This window comes from Benincasa hispida, chromosome 6 (assembly GCF_009727055.1).
Source record: "Benincasa hispida cultivar B227 chromosome 6, ASM972705v1, whole genome shotgun sequence".
In the NCBI taxonomy this organism is placed as follows: domain Eukaryota; kingdom Viridiplantae; phylum Streptophyta; class Magnoliopsida; order Cucurbitales; family Cucurbitaceae; genus Benincasa; species Benincasa hispida.
Window position 1 is genome coordinate 8,862,439 of NC_052354.1, and position 21,764 is coordinate 8,884,202.

Genomic DNA, 21,764 nt, shown 5'->3' on the forward strand with positions numbered 1-21,764 from the left:
TTCTTGGTGCTGATTTGAAATGTTCAAATTGACAAGAGGTAATTCGATTATATATATATGATCGGTGTGGTGTATGAGATACATCGAGTGGAGGATTTATGTAAATGAGATTTACATTAAGTGCCATGAAATAGAAAAAGAGCTATGGTTTATATGTTTCATGAGATGAAATATTAAAACCATAGGTTATAAATATACTATGTTAAGTTGGTTATCATATATATTTATAATAATATTAATTATTGGATAATTATCTGTTTTTCTCTAATAACCAATTGAGTGGGAGGTTATTGGTGGTTTCATGATAACCGTGAGATAAAAGGAAAAATGTTTTCCTAAATTTAGTAGTTGTTGATTTGAGATTTCCATTCTCCAAAAGTTTTCACGGTTAGCTGTCAAGTAAATAAGATTTATTAAACAACAACTTGGAAAGACTAAACGATCGTGGAGTGTTTCTGTACGGTAGTCATTCAGCTGGCCAATTAGCTAAACGATTGCATAACTTTTGTTAGACGATTAGGCATCGTCTATACAATAGACCTTGTCATCCCCCACTTGCTCAATCATTTACACGATTGTCCTTTCTCCATTCTTTGCCTCTAACCAAGTCCACACAGAGTCCACACTTCTGGATTCTCACACCCAGAATATCAAGGTAGCCATTGTGGTGTCATACTCAACTCGACATAGTCAAGGTTATCTGGAGGCCGTTCGTGTGGAGTCCGTTGTGTTCGTGATTTTGGAGATCGTAGTGTTTGGTATTGTTGTGAACGAGCATTCGTGATCAAAGATGTTAAAGTTGAGTCTTCAAATGTATGTATAATTATATCCCTTGATCTGTAGTAAAGCATGCTGTAATTTCGTTTTGTGCATAGCATGTAGTTTCCGTTTCTTGATTGTAATTGTTAATGTTCATATACGAATGAAATTTGGAACGATAATTCCACAGCTCATGGAAATCCTCATGTCTGATTTCCTTCACATTTGATATAACCAATCAACAGTGCAATGACCATTCACAAATTGCTCGTAAGTATAGCTAGGCCAAAATTATCATTTTGCCCCTGTAGTTACATCTAAATCCTTAAGTACCACTGATCCCACTAATGAACAACAAGTCATAGTCCAACTATGACCAAACCCCTCTAGGGCCAGGAGAGGGCGTGGTGCCACATTGTTCAAGCCTTGGAATCAGCCCTTAAGGGAGCAATTTATCTACTTTCCTCGATGTTGGAGAAGTAGTGAATTCCTCTTGTGTAGCTGTGTTCCTAGCTCCTCAATCAGACGAATCCCCAAAATGGTAGACTTGTTGAGTCGACGATCTAACCACTCTCACTCATACAAATCAAAGGTCTGCCTTTATAGGTAAAGTTTACAAATCACCCAGGATTCGGGTCATGTCACCTATGATCATTCTAGTGAAATGTAAGTCTCTATTATGAATCGTGTTATATAATGAGACTAGTCATTTCGTGGTCTGGTCTTATATAAACTCATTTGTATAGAATACCCATACTCACATGTCTCCACATGAATGATCAAGATCATACCACTTATAGCACTTTACAATAAGTATAATATTTACAAAGTTGGTCATACTCGTAGTGTCACTAGGATAAGGTATCCAACCTTATCCATCTACCACAGACCATTTAGGTTATCACTTAAACATGATCCACATGTTTGTCTCTACATACATGTTTAAGTTACAAAAGATAACCTTGGATGTTAGTTATTGGTTTGTGGGTTTAATGCTACTAAATGTCAAATAAAACATCTCATATTTCATTAAATAAATAAAATGTTTGTACAGTATAATTACAAACTACAGGACCTTACGAGATTTAGGGCATCAACCTTAATACAAACAAGACTTCCGATTAGTGATGGGATTATGGCGGTCACCTAATCCAATAGTTGTGAGGAGGGGTGAGACACTTGGATCATTGCGTAGTAGGTACTTCAAGAATGATTTTGTGGGGGACATTCACATTGGTACCTTAGGGACAATGTAAAAAGAGATGGAGTTTGATAACAACTTGGATGTTGTGAAGATGACATTGGTCTATTACACTGAATTGGGTATGATGGGGAAGGAGAAACGAGCGTCAATGCTAATAAGATATTATTAATTGATGTGGAGGATTTGGATTACTTTAATTCCATGGATTGGGAAATCGTCCTATGGGAGAGGACTTTACTTGGACTACAAAGAGGATTGAGTTGCAAGACAGATAATTAAAAAAAAAAAAAAAAGGTTCAAGAACAACAAGAACTACATTTTCAGGTACAACCTACCGGAGTTTCCTCATACATTCTAGGTAATATCCATTCATTGGCCATATGAGATCTACTTATTTTAGTTACAATATGACTTATTGTTTATTCTTATTTTATAATTATTTATGAATTATGGTAGGTGAAGGCATACGAGATCATATCAACGTTTGTCGAAAAAGTTGCAACCTGATTGAATAGACATGTCGTACCTTAATTCCTGAGGTAGGAGTGTGCATACTCACGGTCGACCAAAACAATACAACATCAACAACATTAGCTACACTCTATGTAGGGATCGAATCCCGAGCAAAAGCGTATGAACGTCTTACAACTCGAAAACTTATTTTTGAATAAACAAAAATAGTGTTCTAAAACCGAACATATGGAGGATAAACATATGAAATAACATGCTTTAGAGAAAGGAAACTAAGAGGGAACCATTCTTATCTTTGAAGATTCTCGAGCTCCACGAAAAATCCCCTCTATCTTGGCACGAACTTCTTCTCGATCGAACTAGAACACAACCACGAGAATAACCTTGTTATTTTCAAGAATTCTAATAAAAGGATAGATGTTATCCAACTAATTGGAAGAGAAATAGGTAGAGCGATTTCTCTTAGAGAGTAAAGAGAGGATTTGTGTTTTTGTGGCTAGGGTAAATTTCACTCAAATGAAAATCTTACCTTAAAAGGGCTATAAGGTAGAATTTATATGGAGAATGGTTAACCCTTTCTCCAAGTCGTTCCATATTTACCCTTGTGCTTGATTAATTAAATAACGTTTATTTAATTAATTAGCATATTTATTAAATAACCATCTATACATTAAATCCAATTTAACGTATATATTAAATAACATAAATAAACATCGTATGTTTATATGCATCACCTCTCTATTAATTTAATTAATTAATTCTTCATGAATCTAATTCACTCGAGTTAAATATTTGAATCTCATTCAAATATTTCTCTCCAATTTAATTTAAATTATAGATCACATCCATAATCAATTACATATTAATCACATTAATATAAAATTTCCTCAAATTGATTTGAACAATTCAAATCATTCCTCTTTAATATTCTTTAATGAGCTACCAAGGGGACCTGGTGGATCTGCAGATCAGAAGCTCCAACGATATAAGATTAATTAGCTTAACTCATTAACCAAATTAATCGATATTCATTAATTGCGGGTACACTCCACTAAAGACCTACAACTATACTCTTCTCACTACATATATATTTCTGTGTCCATGGATATAGACCAATAATAGCAAGTTAGTTCTTCACGAGTGTCCATAACACCAACTGGATCAAATTATTGTTTTACCCTTGGGTTACATCTGTATCCTTAAGTACCAGTGCTTCTCTAATGAACAACCTCTTTATGGTCCAACCAATAAATAGAAATCCCTCTTTGGCCAATGAGAGGGTAGGGTTCTTTGTTCAAGTCCCGGAGATACTACTTAAAGGAACACTCATTTACTTACCCTTAATTCAGGAAAGAGTGAATTTCATCTTGTATTATTATGTTCCCAACTTCTCACTCGGTCTTGTACCCAAAATGGTATGCTTATTAAGTCGAAAAACTGGCCACTCTTACCTATACAAATCAAAGAACAATTCCTCGTGAACAGGAGTTCATAATACACTTAGGATTAAGACTAAGTTACCTAGTCATCCAATTGAAATAGGAACCAAATTAGTTAACGGTGTAACATCTAGTGGTTACTATTTCACGGCCTGGTCTTATGCAAACTCATGGCATAGGACACCCTCATTTGCGTGTCACCTACATGAACGTGTTGGATCATTGCATTTGTATCAAATACAAAGTGGGCCGTATTCATAGTGTCACAAGGATAAGGTACTCAACCTTATCCCTATATTATAGACTCTTTAGGCTATTTTTTGAACATTGATCCTTATATGACTCCACATACAATTCAAGACTCATAAGACAACTTTTGATATTAGTTTATTGGATTTAGGGTCATTTAAGACAAAATAGAATACAACATAATCAATAATATTTATTGAATTAACATCGATAACTCTTTATTGATGATGGTCAATTGATGACATTTACTATCTACAAGTTTTAGGGCATAAAACCCAACACTCTGTCCACGTTCTGAGGCGAATACGGGGTTAGGGCATTCTCCAATTGTTGTTTTAAGGTTCGTCATGAACCACTTCAGGGCTTGGTCATTCTCACTATAAACAATTACATATGCCAGTGGACACAGTTGGTTGTTACTATCCATTACAACACCAACTAACATTGTTCCCTTGTACTTACCCTTTAAATGAGTACCATTTATAATGACCATGGGTCGACAACTCTTAAAACCTCTTAAACACGCACCTAGTGTTGGGTTTTATGTCCTAAAAACTCGCAGTTTGTAAAATAATAAACATTTTCTATTATCAATATACTTGTTATTGATCTCATAAATTGCATAAAAGCCTAAATCCAATAAACTAAGACCCATGACTATTGTATGAGTACTTGAAATTTATGTGGAGACATAAGGGTAGATCGGGTTCGAGTAAATAGTCAAAATGATCTATGGTACATGAATGAGGTTGAGTACCTTATTCTAGTAACACCATTGGATGCGGCCTACTCTGTAGTTGTTACAAAGAGTTGTAAAGTGCTACATACGATGTGATCTTAATTCATACATGTTATGACATGAGGAGTGGGGGCGTCCTATGCAATGAATTTGCATAAGATTAGGACCAAGAAATAAGTCACTCTTACTTTATAACGTTGTTTATTGTTTAAGACTGACTATTTCACCTAGATGACCTAGGTAACTCGATCTTAATCTGAGCTAACTATGAACTCCTGTTTATTCGGAATTGCCCTTAGATTTGCATAGTTGAGGGTTGGCTCAACGGCGCCAGCTCAATAAAACTCCCATTTCAGTACCGGATAGATAGATGGGTACATAGGGTGTAAGATGGAGTTCACACCTACTTGATTTAGGGATACGAGAAAGGTTGTTCTCTCAAGTACTGGATCCAAGTCTTGAACAAGGGACCCCACCCTCTCACTGGGCTGAGAGAATTTGGTTTGATGATTGGATAACAAACCAGTTGTTCATTAGAGGATCAATAGGGACTTGAAGAATAAGACGTAATCTCGGGGGTAAAACATATATTTGACCCAGCCGTTATTACGAATAATCTGTGAAGGGTCGACCTGCTGATTATGGTTAAATCACGTGGATATAGTATATCTATAGTGAGGAGAGTGCAACTCTGGGCTTTAGTAGAATGACCCATTAGTTAACGAATGGAGATTAATCTGGTCTAATGAGTTTAACCAATTAATCTCGGATCGTTGGAGTCCATGATCTGTAGGTTCGCGAGGATCCCCTACTAGCTCGTAACAGACTAGCTCTAGAATAGCGTGATAAGTTAATTTGAATCATTCAAATTAGAATTAAGAGAATTAGTGATTATATGAGATATAATTACATGTTTAATTTGAGAATTAAACGGAATAGGAGAATTTTTATATTTAAATATGATTTAAATATATAAAGATGGATATGTGTTAAAATTAATTTAATATTTGATATTAAATTAATTAAGTTTTATTTAATAATTAATTTATGAAATTAATTAATTTTTCTTTTTTAAAATCAAAATTTGATTTTATGATAAAATTAGGAGGAAAAAAAAAAAAAAAAAACCAAAACACTAAATGGAAAAAAGAGTTTTTCCATTATTCATCTTTGTAGTTACTCACACAAGTATTTGCTTTGGCCTTGTTTTCTCCAAGCATGAGTTGTAACTCATGCAACTCTTTTCTTTGTATGTTGATCTGCAATATAATGAAGAGATTGGAGTGAAAATCGGGCATGCAATCTATAGAGATTTTAAGAGACATTGGGTTTAAAGAAAGAGTTCTCCAGCTAGTTTTTTGCAGTAAGCATTTCTCCTTCTACCCTTGATTCAAGCTTGTTTTGAGTCCCACAACTCAATCTAGAGCACCAAGAGAATAGTGAGAAATATCTTGAGGTGGTCTATATCAAGTTTTGGAGAAGATAGCAGCTAGTGAAGGAGTTTTGAAGAAGTTCTATAAGAGGTATGTCTTGAAACTCACTTGTTTCTGCAAAAGCATGCTTTATATTTTGCCAAAATTAGTGAATTTGAGTGCTTAAATGATCCTTATGCTTCCGCTACTGTTGATATAATCCTACACGTAGTGCCATAAACATGTATTTGAAATATTTTGATTATTCAAGCTCCATCTTAAATACAGTTCTAGGATTTTCTATCTTCAAAGCTTCACCATATGCATGCAAGTTGACATATGATTCCTCTGGCGTCCCCCTTACAAGAGAAAAAGCAGTTTCTCTCGCATGTCATACCTTGTCATAGCTAATATTGACACCGTACTAATGCCATATATCCTCAATAATATGGTGTAGGTTGTCCCCCCGACAATGTCAAACTTGTCCTTCATCAAGTGACCATAAAGAATGTGTTGGCTTGCCTGTGGTCATGACTCAATACTTCAATCGAGCATGTGCGATTGGACGTGCATTTAGTAACAACCCGAGTTTAGGAGGGGTATATGAATTACCGATATCACATCTGAATGAGAGGGATCCTGAGGACATGAAAGTATGGTTAAGAAAGGCTTAAAAGAATTGAAAGTTACTACCTATACCAACAAGGTACACCTTCCTTTTCGGTGGCTCAATCATAAGAACTCCAAAGTTAAGCGTGCTTAGCTTGGAGCAATCCTATGTTGGATGACCTCCTGAGAATTTTTCCAAGGATGCATGTGAGTGGAGGACAAAGCATGTTGAAAGGACTCGTGTTGGTTTATGGGGACAACTTTCACTTCTAAAACGCATTCAAGGTGAGGGAGGATGACATAGCCAGATCGCAGGGGACGCAGGGGAATGTCAGCATTAACCACTCCCTAAAACAACCTAGGTTGGTTGTTCTTCATTCTCAGTCTTTTCCTCTTCTATTGTCATAGTTGGATGTAATACATTTGCTATATTAACATTAATATTGTCGTCTTCCAGTGAGACACCCGATGGACAAACATCATGCTCATTGACATCCGCTCCACACATGGGTTGGTCTTCTCTCTTTGGGTAATCAAATGTTGTCTTGCGATGAATTTCTTCAATTTTCCATCTATTAAGCATACTGGAGGAGAATTAATATCTATTTTATATGTAACCCTCATTATAATCTTCAACTTTGTCTAACTAACTTGCATGATCTCATATACTAGATTTACCAACTCATTATACGTCAATGTGCTCGAAACTAGCAAACCCTTCAAACGGCCTCTAATATAGTGTTCTTCTGTGTCATCTCATATACCACTATAACATAAGAATATATACTTCTCCATTCTTCAAGAAAAACAATACACAAAGTGAGCAGTTAGAAAAATTGGTTACTGTTAAATACTCACTATACTCGATCCTCATTACTCGCTTTTCGCTACTCGTCCCTCAATCCATAGTATTCTTAACTCGATGCTTACTATTTCATAGCTTTCTCTCCCTCATCTTCGTTCACTAAGAGCTACTCGCATGTCTCAGTGTACGCTCACAAACTCACACTCATCTATTCTCTTTGCTACATTCGTATGTCTCACATAACATCGAAAGAGTAAAAAACATGAGCAAAAAATGAGAAAAAAAACTAGCACATTTACTTACTTGAGGTGTGAGACAATATAGTGAAATGATCTGAATGCCTTTATAACTTGATCTCTGTCAAGAAAAACAGGTTTTGTGAAGTGGGTTTTTTGGAGAGAAGGTAAACTAGATTTTCTCTTTTGTGTTTCAGTTTTGTTTGTTCTTAATAAAAAAAACTACTTCACATTTTAGGAAATTGATTTGAAAGAATAGTGAGAATTCTCAGAAAATTCTCCAATTTGTGTATGTTCATACATAAGCATTAACTCTAGAACAGGTCCTTTAACGAGCGCGAGCAATTCAAAATGATCGAGTATACATTAATCCACTATTGAGTGGCTATGATCGAGTATACACGTGTCGATTGCACATGTATCGAGTGACCATGCATCCGGGTATCGAGTAACCATGCATCGAGGATCATATGATGAGCCAACGAGGATCGAGTGACGGGTAATCGAGGATTGAGTTCCTTGGTAGGCCTAGGCGCACGAGGTGCATCTTAGGGGCGAAGTAGTAAAATCACACGTGGATGTCATCAGCAAAATGCCACTTTCCATTACTTTTTCTACAGATGACCATATTTCATTTATGCCCCCCCAAATGAAGCCATTCGTACAAAAATCCAAAGAAAACGAAGTGACTTGCTAGACTTTTTAAAGTGTTTTGTCTTTTTGGGAAATTGTCAGAAATAACATGTTTAGGTTCTCACCTTACAAAACTAGCACACTTTTTGAAAACTCGTAAAAATAGTTTTTCTCGATCCATCTCGTGCGAGATCGACTACCAAGAATTAGTTAAAAAATCATTTTTTTTCTAACTTCTCGATTGTTTTGGACCTTCTCGATACATCTCGCCTGATTACACACCGAAATTTTCTAATTTTTTTATGTAATATTCCCAAATCTTATATTATTTTCAAATTTTCTCCAAATTTGGTTATGTTTACTAAATATTATATCAAATTATTACATTTTTTTTTTTAAAAAAAAAAAAATAGCATAATTATGTTTTCACAATTATATGAATTTCCAAAATTCTAAATGGGTTTTCTAATTATCAAAATAGATTTTTCAAATTGATTCAACATTTTTAAGTTTTGGGAAAGATCAAAATTTTCCAAAAATTAGACAGATTTGGGATATATATAGAATCTCGATTTTAATTTTGCCTAAGATTCCATTGAAAAAGCTCAAATATATGAATTTTAGTGTTAACTATGCCAGAAATTTTACCGAGAAATCTCAAATATATAGAATCTTGGTATTATTTTGCCCAAGATTAATACCCAAGTGCACATAATCTTGGTGTATAATCTAGCGAGATGTATGGAGAAAGCACCAAACAATTGATAAGTTGGAAGAATTTGATTTTTTAACTAAAATCTCGTGGTCAATCTCGTTCGAGGGACCGAGAAAAACTATTTTTACAAGTTTTAAAAAAGATGCTAGTTTTGTAAGGTAAAAACTTAAATGGGCTATTTCTGAAAATTTTTCAATCTTTTTCTAAAACTAAAAATAGTGAAGTTCTTTTATATTGCAAATTCTTCTTGTAATCTTCATCATTTTAATAGACATTGTAGTTAAAGATTAAAGGTAGCCCTAACTTTTGGTTAACATACCATATCAACTTTTGTCTCATCCGTTTCAAATAGGTAAAGATCTATTAGAAAAAAGATTGAAAGTTCAAAGATTTATTATATTTTTTTCTTTCATGAAGCCGTATCAAATAAATCCTAAATTTTGTAAATGTACAAATTTATAGCCTCGATTGTATTCGTTGTGCGAATCTTATGAGTTTATTAATTGAATCCTAAAATTTTCTACGCAAATAAGTTTGGACTCTTAGTTAATATTTTCTTTGAAATTCATCAATTATAATCTTTAATTTTATTAATTAGATATTTGAAGAAGTATACATGATGCATTGAAGATTTTCAAATGTAATTTTAAATAAGAGACTAAATTGAATCGCTTCTAAGAATTTATGAGTTTAATTAAAATGATTATAAGTCTCACATAAAAAATGTCAAACAAAATTTGAAATTGTTACACTTATAAAAGTTTATGGTTTGTAAATTGATACTATTATTAATTCATGATTTGAATTGATACAAAGCCCAAAGTTTTAGGATTTAAATTATAAAAGAAAATGTCCTTGAATATTGTACTTTGTGTAAAAAATACTCCTGAATTTTCAAAAATACCCTCGCCGCCGTTAGTTTTGGATGAAAACCATTAATGTTTTGTTTCAAAAATACCTTGAAACTTTCAAAAGTTTAAAAAATACCCTTAACTTAAAAAAAAAAGTTAAAAAATACCTTTACTATTAATATATGAACAAAAATCGTTAATATTTCGTTCCAAAAATAATTTTAGAATTTAAAAAAAAGTTTAAAAATACTCATACCATTAATATGATGATCAACTTGTTTGAAGTTTTCTCAAGTTCAAAAAATGCAATTTGAAAATAAATTATATAGATATCATCATTTTTTTCACATAGATACTTTTATTTTTCAATTAAATTTTTCATTCTTAGCTTATACCAATTCTTTCCACAACCAAGATTTTAAGTTAAATAATAAAATCCGACAAATTCACACAAAATTTCAAAGACAAAATCTCCCTTTAAAACATATCAAAATGATAAATAGTAAAAAAAAAAATGTATTTAGTTATTAACAGACATTCAACTACTAACGTACAACTTTGTTAAAATATTTAAGTTCTTACTATAGTCCATACTTATATTTTCTTAAAAGAATAAATGTTGACAAAGAGGGGACTAAGTGATAAAAAAAATGAACCTTCACATATCTCCACAATGGTATGATATTGTCCACTTTGGGTATAAACCCTCATGACTTTGCTTTTGAAACCACCCCAAAAGGTCTCATTCCCAATGAAAATAATTGTCCTTATTTATATACCCATGACCATTCTCTTCTCTACTAATGTGGGATTTTGTTCGTACTCCTAACAATCCTCTCCTTGAACAAAGTACCACTTTGAGACTCCCTTTGAACAAATCCGTCCACTCCCAGCTATGAGAACTTGCTCTAAATCCCAAGGCACCTCCCGTTCATCTTAAGCAAATTGTTCTTCATCTCGAGACACACCAGTCCCAAGTCAACTTGGTCTTCTATCTTGAGGCACATCTCATTGCAAATAGAGCACATGAGCACGAATGTGGATCACACTTGCTATTATCAAGGTAGGGAAAACCACAAGGTTACCTAGATAGAGCACGAACAAAGCTCATTAAATTTTTTTGTTCATTATTTGAGGATTTCACCCATATAGCTAGGTTTAGACCAAGACTCTGATACCAATTGATAAGGACAACAGACCTCCACATATCTCTACAATGGTATGATATTGTCCATTTTAGGCATAAATCATCATGACTTTGCTTTTGGAACCACCTCAAAAGGTCTCATTCCCAATGAAAATAATTGTCCTTATTTATATACCCACAACCATTCTCTTCTCTAACTAATGTGGGATTTTGTTCGTACTCCTAACAATCCTCTCCTTGAACAAAGTACCACTTTGAGCCTCCCTTTGAACAAATCCGTCCACTCCCAGCTATGAGAACTTACTCTAAATCCCAAGGCACCTCCCGTTCATCTTGAGCAAATTGTTCTTCATCTCGAGACACACCAGTTCATCCCAAGTCAACTTGGTCTTCTATCCTGAGGCACATCTCGTTGCAAACAGAGCACATGAGCACGAATGTGGATCACACTTGCTATTATCAGGGTAGGGAAAACCACAAGGTTACCTAGATAGAGCACGAATAAAGCTCATTAAATTTTTTTGTTCATTATTTGAGGATTTCACCCATATAGCTAGGTTTAGACCAAGACTCTGATACCAATTGATAAGGACAACAAACCTCCACATATCTCTACAATGATATGATATTGTCCATTTTAGGCATAAATCATCATGACTTTGCTTTTGGAACCACCCAAAAAGCCCCATCCTGGAGATAATCGTCCTTACTTACATACCCATGACCATTCCTTAACCAATGTGGGGCTTCGTTTGCACTCCTTATAGTAAGAGGATATTGAAGAAGGGATGAGAGAAAATATATGGAAAATAGAGATGTAAGATGGTATTAAAGATTTCTGTTCATATAAAAGTGATGTAACATAAAAGGTATTTATGCCAAATCCATGGCCAAGCAAGAAAAATCCATCCCTAAAAAGGAGAGATCACTCTCTAAGAGAACCAAACATTCTATATTGAAAGAAAGATCAAAAGCTTACTATTACAACCCTAAATTGTCCATTTATAAAGGGAAATTATTTCAAATGGTAAAACTGTTGAAAATATAGACATCAGTGTCTATCAGCGTCTATCATTGATAATTCTAAAATTTCACTATATCTTGTAAATATTTTTTTTTAATATTTAAAAATGGTCCATTTATAAATTTACAAGAAAATAAGAAAATTAACTAATTAAATACTAATTAATCTAAATTAACAACTACACAAATATTAAACTAATATATATTAATTATTCTATAACTATCCTCATAAAAAAGTAAAGGTATTTTAAAACTTTTTTTTTTAAGTTTAAGAGTATTTCTGAAATTTTTAAAGTATGTTTTATACAAAATACTAACTATTTTCATCTAAAATTAATTGTATTTTTAAATTTATTTAAAAATTTTAAGAGTATTTTTGAAAGAAGAGTACAAAATTTTGGGTATTTTGTATAATTTAGGGGAAAAGAAAAATAGAAAAGAAAAGGAGAAAGGGAGAATATAGGAATGAAAACTGTAACAGAGTCGTCCCTTGTCCGTCCAATATAAATACAGAGCAACTACCACTTCTTCATTAGCCGATTCCAGTTTTTTTTTTTTCCCTTTCTTTTTGGCCCCAAAAACGTATTTATTTTATTTTCTCTCTGTTTTTTTCCTTCGCTTTCTCTTCAACTTAGGGTGTTTCCCTCCCCAAAACTAGGTTTCCGCCCCTAAAATGGTCGCCGATAAGGCTAAAAAATCCAAGTCCGCCGACACACTTGACGTCGATGAAGCTGACCACATTGACGTCGAGCTCGTCCATTATATCGAGAAGTTACAGGAGGTTCAAGACGAACTCGAGAAGGTCACCCTCCCTTCCCCCCCTTTTCTCACTCTTTACTTTCTGCATGCATTTTTCTGCTATTAATTCTGTAGCTGCCTTTGCTGAACTTGAACCTCATTTCCTTGATGGATATGCTATGCTAGCTCAATTTCTTCGGAGGATGTCTTTTTCTGTAGTTTCATATTTCTAATTTTGCTTGCTTCTTTAACTGGGGTCAATTCAAGTTACCTTTTTTGAATTTCTTACATGTTTAGTGTGATGAACATAAGTTGGTTATTCAACAGTATTATACTACCAAGGCTTAACTTTTTATTAGCTTTCTGAGTTGAGGTCCCCCACGGATGGAATCGTGTGATTAGAGCTAATTTTCTTGGGTTACGATTCTTGTATGGAATGAGGGTGGTTTAGGTGTTCTGAAGTATACTTGTGTTAAATTGACTTCAGTCCTAGTTTTTATAATGTGTCAAGTTTTACCCTAAATTCTCTGGGCCAGAAGTATTAGGTTATGATTCACTTGAACAATTTGGTAACTCTTTATCATAAAATTTGACATTTTATGTTAATTATGGATGCCCATTGACATCGACAACTAATTTATTTAGGAAGAAAAATGTACATTTTTTTTTTTTTTTTACTAGGATTTCTAGTTAGGATGTGTCTCGGTGTTTTTAAAGCTCAAGGTGCACTAAAGCAGGGCTTAAGCGCAAGTCACCAAAAAAAAAGTGCGGTTTTTATTTTATTTTATTTATTTATTTTTTTAATTATGAGGTAGACACTAGAAAAATGTAAATAGTAATATATATATATATGAAGGAAACTAGTATGATAAATAATAAGATACAGAAAGCTTAAGAAAATAGAGTTTCTATTTGAGATTGAAAGAACATTCGTGTGTTTCTTTCTTAAAAATTAGGCCTCTATTTAAAAGAAAAAAAGAAGATAGGAAGTTGGACTCAAGGCTCTAAAGCATGCCTCACAAGTCCTAAGGCTTGCGCCTCAACTGGGCTTTATTAAGGGAGCCTCACTTTTTGAAGCGAGGTGCAGAGGCCCGACCTTGGGCCTAAGCACCCCTAGGCACACGACTCAGTGGACTTTCTGAAACACTGAGGCACATTTTTATTTTATTTTATTTTTTTTTTTTGTAAAGGAGTGGTATGATGTTTGCAATGTTCAGATGTAGATTTCCCCTGCCCCACCTTGTTTTCTTGTTGAGGTTTTCGTTCTTTCATCATTTACCTTTCGGTCTTGCTTCTTATCAAAATACCCTTAGTATAATTTTATAATAACATTTATCAAGAATTTGGTTCGTTTTCTTTTTCTCCCTCATTTTTAATATTATTTTCCTGCTTCCATCTCTTGCGAAGTACTTAACTTGGTTAGTGTGCTTGCTTTATGGCTAGATTTTTCTATTTTTGCAATTTTTTTTAATCTTTTATGCAAAACAGTTATGTGTGCATTATAACTATTAATGATTGGTATGATTCCCAAGTTCGATAGAAGTTCTTTCCCGTTCGAGATTTTAAGCAGTTCAGTGTTGGGTCAAAAAATCTGAGTTCTTGTTCTAGGCATGTAAAAATGAGTATAAATCTAGGACTTGATAGGCAGTGCGTACAAGGCATTCATCACCATGGCTATGTTCTGCCAATGTTATGGAAATAATGCAATTTCTTATATATCATTCAATATCTAATAAATAGACTTGTACTTGGCCTTGATTCTTTGCATTCAACAGGTTAATGAAGAAGCAGGTGACAAAGTTTTGGAAGTTGAACAGAAATATAATGAGATAAGGCAGCCTGTCTATCTGAAACGGAATGAAATTATCAAAACTATTCCAGACTTTTGGTTAACTGCTGTTAGTGCTCTGTTTATTTATTGGCGTTTTATATCTGATCTCTGTGCACCTACTTAGTTTATAATTTATTTACTTTTCTTTCCCCCTTCGATGCACTTGACCAATGCTTGATTTTTGCAGTTCTTGAGTCATCCTGCACTTTGTGATCTTTTGTCCGAAGAAGATCAGAAGGTATTTTGCTTTAATCTATTTGATATCTAATTGTGGGTTGGGTGAAAAATGGATACTTTTCTATACTCAATTTATTTTGAAATCCTAATTCGAAGAGACTTCCGTTGTTGTAATAATCAACTGCGTACAAGTAACCAAATATATACTCTCTTAACTGTTGGTCTCTTATTATTGGTGCAGATCTTTAGGCATTTAGATTCTCTTGGAGTGGAGGATCAGAAGGATGTAAAGATGGGCTATTCCATCATGTTTGTAAGCTTCAGCCAACTTGTTTGATTTATGCCGTGTCCATCCATTTTCATCATTCATATTGGCCTATCTGATATCCTTCCCTCAATTGAAGAGTGTGATAATGATCTGTCACTAAACTGCTTAAAATTACAGAATTTCAATGAGAACCCTTATTTTGAAGATAGGAAGCTAGAAAAGACATATACATTCTTTGAAGATGGGGCAATTAAAATTACTGGAACAACAATCAAGTGGAAGGATGGCTCGGTAACAGTTATTTCTATCAAAATAATAATTCTTGTGGTGTTTTATATCAGATTAATGACTGATGGTAATTTTTGTAGGGTGCCTCAAACGGAGTTAATGGTGAGAAAAAAGGAAAGAAGCGACCCCTGGCTGAAGACAGGTTCTTCCTTACCCCTTACATTTGTTATTCCATCCATCTTGAACAAAGTCATAGAACCTCAAGGTTTGACAATGACCTTGGTGCCTCTAGCGAAACTGGGCTTGAAATTATTGTAGTTTTGAAGCTCAATATTTTGAAGATTTTTTTGTTATTTTAAGTTCATAATGATATGATTAATGGATGAACACTTTCCTTGATTGGAATTGATTAAATGTTTGACACATTTAAAATACGCTGCCTTTTCAGTTAATGCTTTTCCTTGAATTGTATGGTAAGATTTACTTTTATGGTTAAGAAGCCACAATTATGATTATGTTAAGAAATAATATCTTCAGTTCAACCGCAGGGCTAAGCAGAAAGATGGGAAAAGGGTGGTTTGTGGCATTTGTTTTTCTTATACATTTCTTATTTAATGTTTACCTAAAGATTCCAAAACTTAGTTTCATTCAAGTCTTTATATCTAATTATTTAATATCGTCCTTCAATTCTATGTTTGAAGGGGTTTGGTTTATTTTGGTTTCTATACTTTCAAAATGTTCCATTTGTTTCTTGTACTTTGAACTTAAGTTCATTTTAGCCTTTATACTTTTAAGAAGTGACCATTTTGTTCCCTTCATTTTCATTTTTATTACATTTTCAAGGGATAAAAATGGTCACTTTTTGAAAAGGACCAAAAGGAACTAAAGTTGAAAGTTGAAAGTTCAAGGACCAAAATAAACATTTTGATAGTATAAGGACTAAAATGAACAAAAGTTGAACGTATAGGGACCAAAATAAACATTTTGGAAGTATAGAGACCAAAATGGACTGTAGCTAAAAATACAAGGACCAAAGTAGTATTTAAAGAAAAAAACGAATTTGTTTTATTCTTGACAGGTGAAATTTATTACACTGTACTAAAAGAAAATTATTCAAAGCTATAATAGATTAATAGTTTTCTGTCAACTATAGTGTAGAATAATATCATTTGAAAATTTTTATATCCATGTATTCAACATAAAGTTTATTTAGTATATTAAAAGGGTATTTAAGGAAGAAACTTCTGTTTTTCCAATAGGTGCTGATGTAATGTGTTACCTAGGGTTGACAACGGGACCGGGGCGGGGCGGGGGGCATCCCCCGTCCTCGGCCCCGTAGGGGAAATTGTCCCCCATCCCCGCCATTTGAAGGCGGGGACAGGGGTGGGGAGTCCCCGCGGGGCCCCATTCGTGGCAGACTTCAACGGAGGGGAGGGATGAGCGAGAGGGGAGAGATGAGCTCGCGAGAGCGAGAGGGGAGGAATGAGCAAGAGCGAGAGGGGAGGGATGAGCAAGAGCGAGAGGGGAGGGATTGTTTTGTTGCAGATTGCAGAGAGCGAGAGGGGACTGGGGAGGGGATAAAATAATTATTATAAATTCGGGTTGGGATTAATCGGGAGTCGGGTCGGGATCGGGGCGGGGATACTGTCCCCATCCCCGCCGTCCCCGGACGGGGCCCCGAATAAATTCCCCGGTTTGACCCCATCCCCGGTCAAACCGGGGAATCCCCGCCCCGTCAGGTTTTTTTGCCAACCCTTGTTATCGTTATGTTGTTACCCTAATACAATGATTTATTCTTTCATATCCTCGGTGATTTTTCTTTGTCAAATAGAAACGTCAAAGTCAGTAACAGCTTACTCCACTTTTCCTCTTGTGGTTTCTTGTTTTAATTTAAATTTAGCATATTAATTCTCTGTATTGCTCATCAATATTGATGTTTGGCAGCTTCTTCAGTTGGTTTGGTGAAACCGAACAAAAAGATATCACTGAGCTTCATGATGAAGTAAGTTTGAACATCTGTCTGCCCCTTAACATAATTATATAAATGCTCGGCTTGTAAATGCAATAATGTCTTGTCTGTTGGTTTCTTTGTGTACTCCTGTTGAGTGTTAACTGGTACAGTTCCTTTTCTAGCCATTTAAATTCCTGCTCCAATTAGATATTACTATTGTGCCAACCTTGTGGAGAAAAAAGCTAGATATATATAACTCAGTTGCTTTAGTTTGTACTTACGTGCTTGGTTTCTTGACTTAAAATGCAGGTAGCAGAGATAATTAAAGAGGACCTATGGCCCAATCCCTTGAAATATTTCAACAATGTAATCTCCATTTACTTTGCCTTATATCTCTTTTCCTATTCTTTGAGCCCATTCATTTTATTTCACTTGCAGTGTTCTGAATTTCACTACCTTCTTTGGATTACTTCTTCTTCCTTGTTTCTGGATGTTCCTCTTTCAATTATAGATAATTAGATTCCTATTCATAGTTGTATTTTGGGCTCTTTCTTCTTCTTCTTCTTCTTCTTCTTCTTTTTTAAAGGGTTATTGTCTCTTGTTGTTTTAATGGAAGTCTTAGTTCCTCCAAGCAAGAAAAATGAGGTTTCTTCTGATTTCTTTTCAGGATATTGATGAAGATGAAGACAACGACTCTGAGGCAGAAGATGAGGTAAACAAGATTAAATTTCACTTTAACCATTGCACTCAAATACATCGATGTGTTTTTGGGTTTTATCTCCTGCTCTCTTCCCATTCCTGAGTCACCCCGGCATACATCTTTTAGGCAATCATTCCTGAGCCTTCATCATCTAGTAAACTAAAAGTGATGAGAAAGTTATAAGTTTCTAAAACCTGTTGAGTGTTAAAATATTGTACTTGGTTGGTCCAAGTCCAAGTCTATGTTTTGCAACTTCATTGTTGCTTAAAACTGTCCTGCATATCTAGCCTAGCTAAAAGTTCAAAAGTAATCATTCAACTTTGGATGATGCATGTATAGGAAAATGGAGATGAAGATGATGACGAAGATGGTGAAGAGTGAAACCTAGAGGACAAACCCATGTTAGACACCTCTTAGGTACTTTTTTTTTTTTTTTTTTTTTTTTGGCTCTTTTCTTATTCCTGTTAACATAGGATATCAATTGTTCCAATCTGTGATACTTGTTAAAGCACTATTACCATATTTATACATCAATGTACTATTTATCTTTTAGGCTATTTTAGCCTCCCATATCATTTAATACACAGCCCCATCATTTCATGAGACTTTTACATTTCTTCTCATACCATTGTTGCTGGAAAAGGACTCATCACAAAGCCCCACCTAGTTGGCCTAGTGGTCAATAAAGGCAAAATAACAAGTGCTTAGAGAGAATGAGTTCTAGCTTCCAGTGATCATCTCCACCTACCTAGGAAAGCCCTACAAAATTTAATTGGCTGCCAAATGTAGTTAGGTATGGTGGTGATTTTTACGAGTATGGTCAAAGTACACGGGAGCGAGATAATTAATAATAGACATTACAGTTAGTAATTTTTCAGTATTCTGCCAAACACTCCTATCATTAATGCAGGTATTTTATGGTACTTGCGGATAATCCTTTTATTGTGTCCTTTTTCAAATTCCATTCCAAGTCATTTTTGATAGGTAGGTGGTATCTGAGAGCTTAGACAATTCTGCTTTGACTATTTCCCAGCAGTATAAATAACAGGGCTAATACCGTTGATCCTTTAGGAAAATGGTTACCTGTAATTGGTTGCACATTTCTTTTTTAAAAAAAATGTTAATATTATTTTTTCTTGATGACTTAGTAATTTATTAATCGCACTGATTAGACTTCTCTAAGTTTTTCTCCATTTTTATCAAAGAAGATTAAAATAACAAAAGTTTACCTTATTTTTTTATTTTTTAAAATTCCTCTTTTAAAAATGTTACTCCACTAAATGAGTCTTAGTCTGGTTGAATGATGGGCTTGGGGCATAATATTCAGGTCACTGAACTTTGAAGTATAATTTTGTTTAAAAAATCATTGAGCTATTTTCCAATTTTTATTTAAGAAAAAGGTTATTGGTGAGTTAAAAACCAAGTAAGAATTTCCGAATCTAATTTGAAAAAATTCCATGTTCAAGTTCTCACGGTTAAACTACAAAATTAGTTTGAATTTTCTTAATCTATTCGTTGAATTTATTTAATTTTTTGGTCATTGAAATCCTTAATCATTAATGCGAGATAATAATCTTCTGATTTTTGTTTTTTATTTTGAGATAAGCAATTGAAGTGCACGTACCAACTCATTCTAAAATTAATTTTAATGGTTAAATTATAAGTTTTTGTTTTTGAAGTTTCAAATTTGTATCTATAGGGTTCCTATTTAAAAGTGTCTAATGGGTTGGTAAAATTTTAATTTCGTATCCAAATTTAAGTTTTGGTTGACGATCTAAATTTTGTTTTATATTTTCACAATTCATATTTCATTGATTTCAGTAAATATAAGTAAAGATGAAAACGTTTAAAAATATAATATAATATTACAAGTACAATTTTTCTTAATATAAGTCATGTTTTAAATTTTCAGTTGTCACCCTTACCAACTCCTTTTTAACAGTTGGAGGTCCATGATTCTATTAGAAATATTCAACTTTTCATAATTTTAAATTCAATAGGGCCTTATAGGTCTTACGAGATTTGAAATTGAAATCTATTAGACATCTAATCTAAAAAATTAGAAACTAAACTTATAACAACTAATTTTAATTCATTACGCAGTCTTGTTCACCGGAAAAGCATAAGATCCTTGGGATTTTTTTTAATGAGCGCACCACAGTGAATTTATCTCCTATTTTTTTTTGTTCGATTGAGAAGAATGTCAATTTGTTCAATCAGGTTCTTACACATCTAAATCCACTAGTTAACTGCAAATTTGCCATTCAATATTTGAATATCTCTTTACATTAATAAGTGAAAGAAGTCAAATTAAAATATTGAGATCTATATAATAAAAACCTAATAACTTTTTATCAGTCAAATCAAAATATTGAGATCTATATAATAAAAACCTAATAATTTTTTATCAGTCTTTTTCATTTAGATATACACACGGATTTCTTTAATATTTTGATCTAATAAAATAAGAATCATAAGATCAAAAAGAAACTAATGGTAAAACTATGTATTTTGATTTATGGATCTCTTTAATTATATAAATACATAACAATCCGAAAATATCCAAGCATTACCTAACTCATTAAAGTAATTATAACATCGACAACAAATACATATTCGTGAACTCAAAATACACAAAGAGGCCTCTTTAATATTTTGATCTAACAAAAACTATAATCATAATTATACATTAAATATCTTGAACTAGAAGGAAAAAAAGAATATAGATTTTCATTAGTAGTGCCAAAAATAGATTATAATATGTTTTTAATCCTTACTAGTTGGGCCGTACGAGGTTGGTACATATAATGCTTATTAATAATGCATAAATTTGGTATTTGATTAAACAAAATGTGTAAATGAAAGTACATGACAAATTGAATTATCTTACCAATATATTATAATTGTACAAAAAAAGAAAAAAAAAACACAACATATTTTAATTATTCAAAGAAAAAAAAAACCTTCCAAACAACTAGAAATATAATAAATAAATATTTTAAATCGTCTTTTTTTTTTTTTTTAATTATGAAAATTTCCTCACCATCAATTTCTAAAGAGAAATGTTTTTTCTAATAATTTGCTTTTATAGTACCCTCTCTACCAACATCGCTGTCAAGATGGTTGCGACAGAAGAATCATCCAAACGACCTTCTAGATTTTCATATTGCCATATCTTAATCATCCAAAGAAAAGATAAAATAAAATATTATTATTAAGAAAAATTATTTTAAATGATAGAAGTGTTTAAAATATTTTTAAATATAGTAAAATGTCACAGTTTATCGGTGATAGATATTGATAAACACTAATAGACATCTATCAGTGTTATAATATCTATCAATGATAGTAGTCTATCGATGTTGATTATTGATAGACAATGATATTTTGCTACATTTGTCAATATTTTGATTTATTGTTCTGTATTTGAAAACTGTCCTATTATTAATCATGAAACGATGGTGATATGTTTTGAACTTGAGAGTATTTTTTTCAACCCATATCTTGAATATCTTAGTTGATTTTGATTATTTGAAGGTATGAATTTGCTCAATGATGTTACTATTGATTTTTCTAAAG

General features: G+C 33.3%; 1 protein-coding gene across 1 annotated transcript; it reads left to right on the forward strand.

Moving 5' to 3' along the window:
• The first annotated feature begins 12,778 nt into the window (after positions 1 to 12,778).
• On the forward strand, positions 12,779 to 18,790 carry LOC120079041 (NAP1-related protein 2-like). The gene is made up of 10 exons (XM_039033225.1): positions 12,779 to 13,094; positions 14,806 to 14,928; positions 15,049 to 15,099; positions 15,280 to 15,351; positions 15,484 to 15,597; positions 15,675 to 15,736; positions 17,479 to 17,536; positions 17,795 to 17,851; positions 18,153 to 18,197; positions 18,525 to 18,790. Exons 1-10 carry the CDS (start codon positions 12,966 to 12,968, stop codon positions 18,564 to 18,566), a joined length of 753 nt encoding a protein of 250 aa, XP_038889153.1. The 5' UTR covers positions 12,779 to 12,965; the 3' UTR covers positions 18,567 to 18,790.
• Positions 18,791 to 21,764: the final 2,974 nt, after the last annotated feature.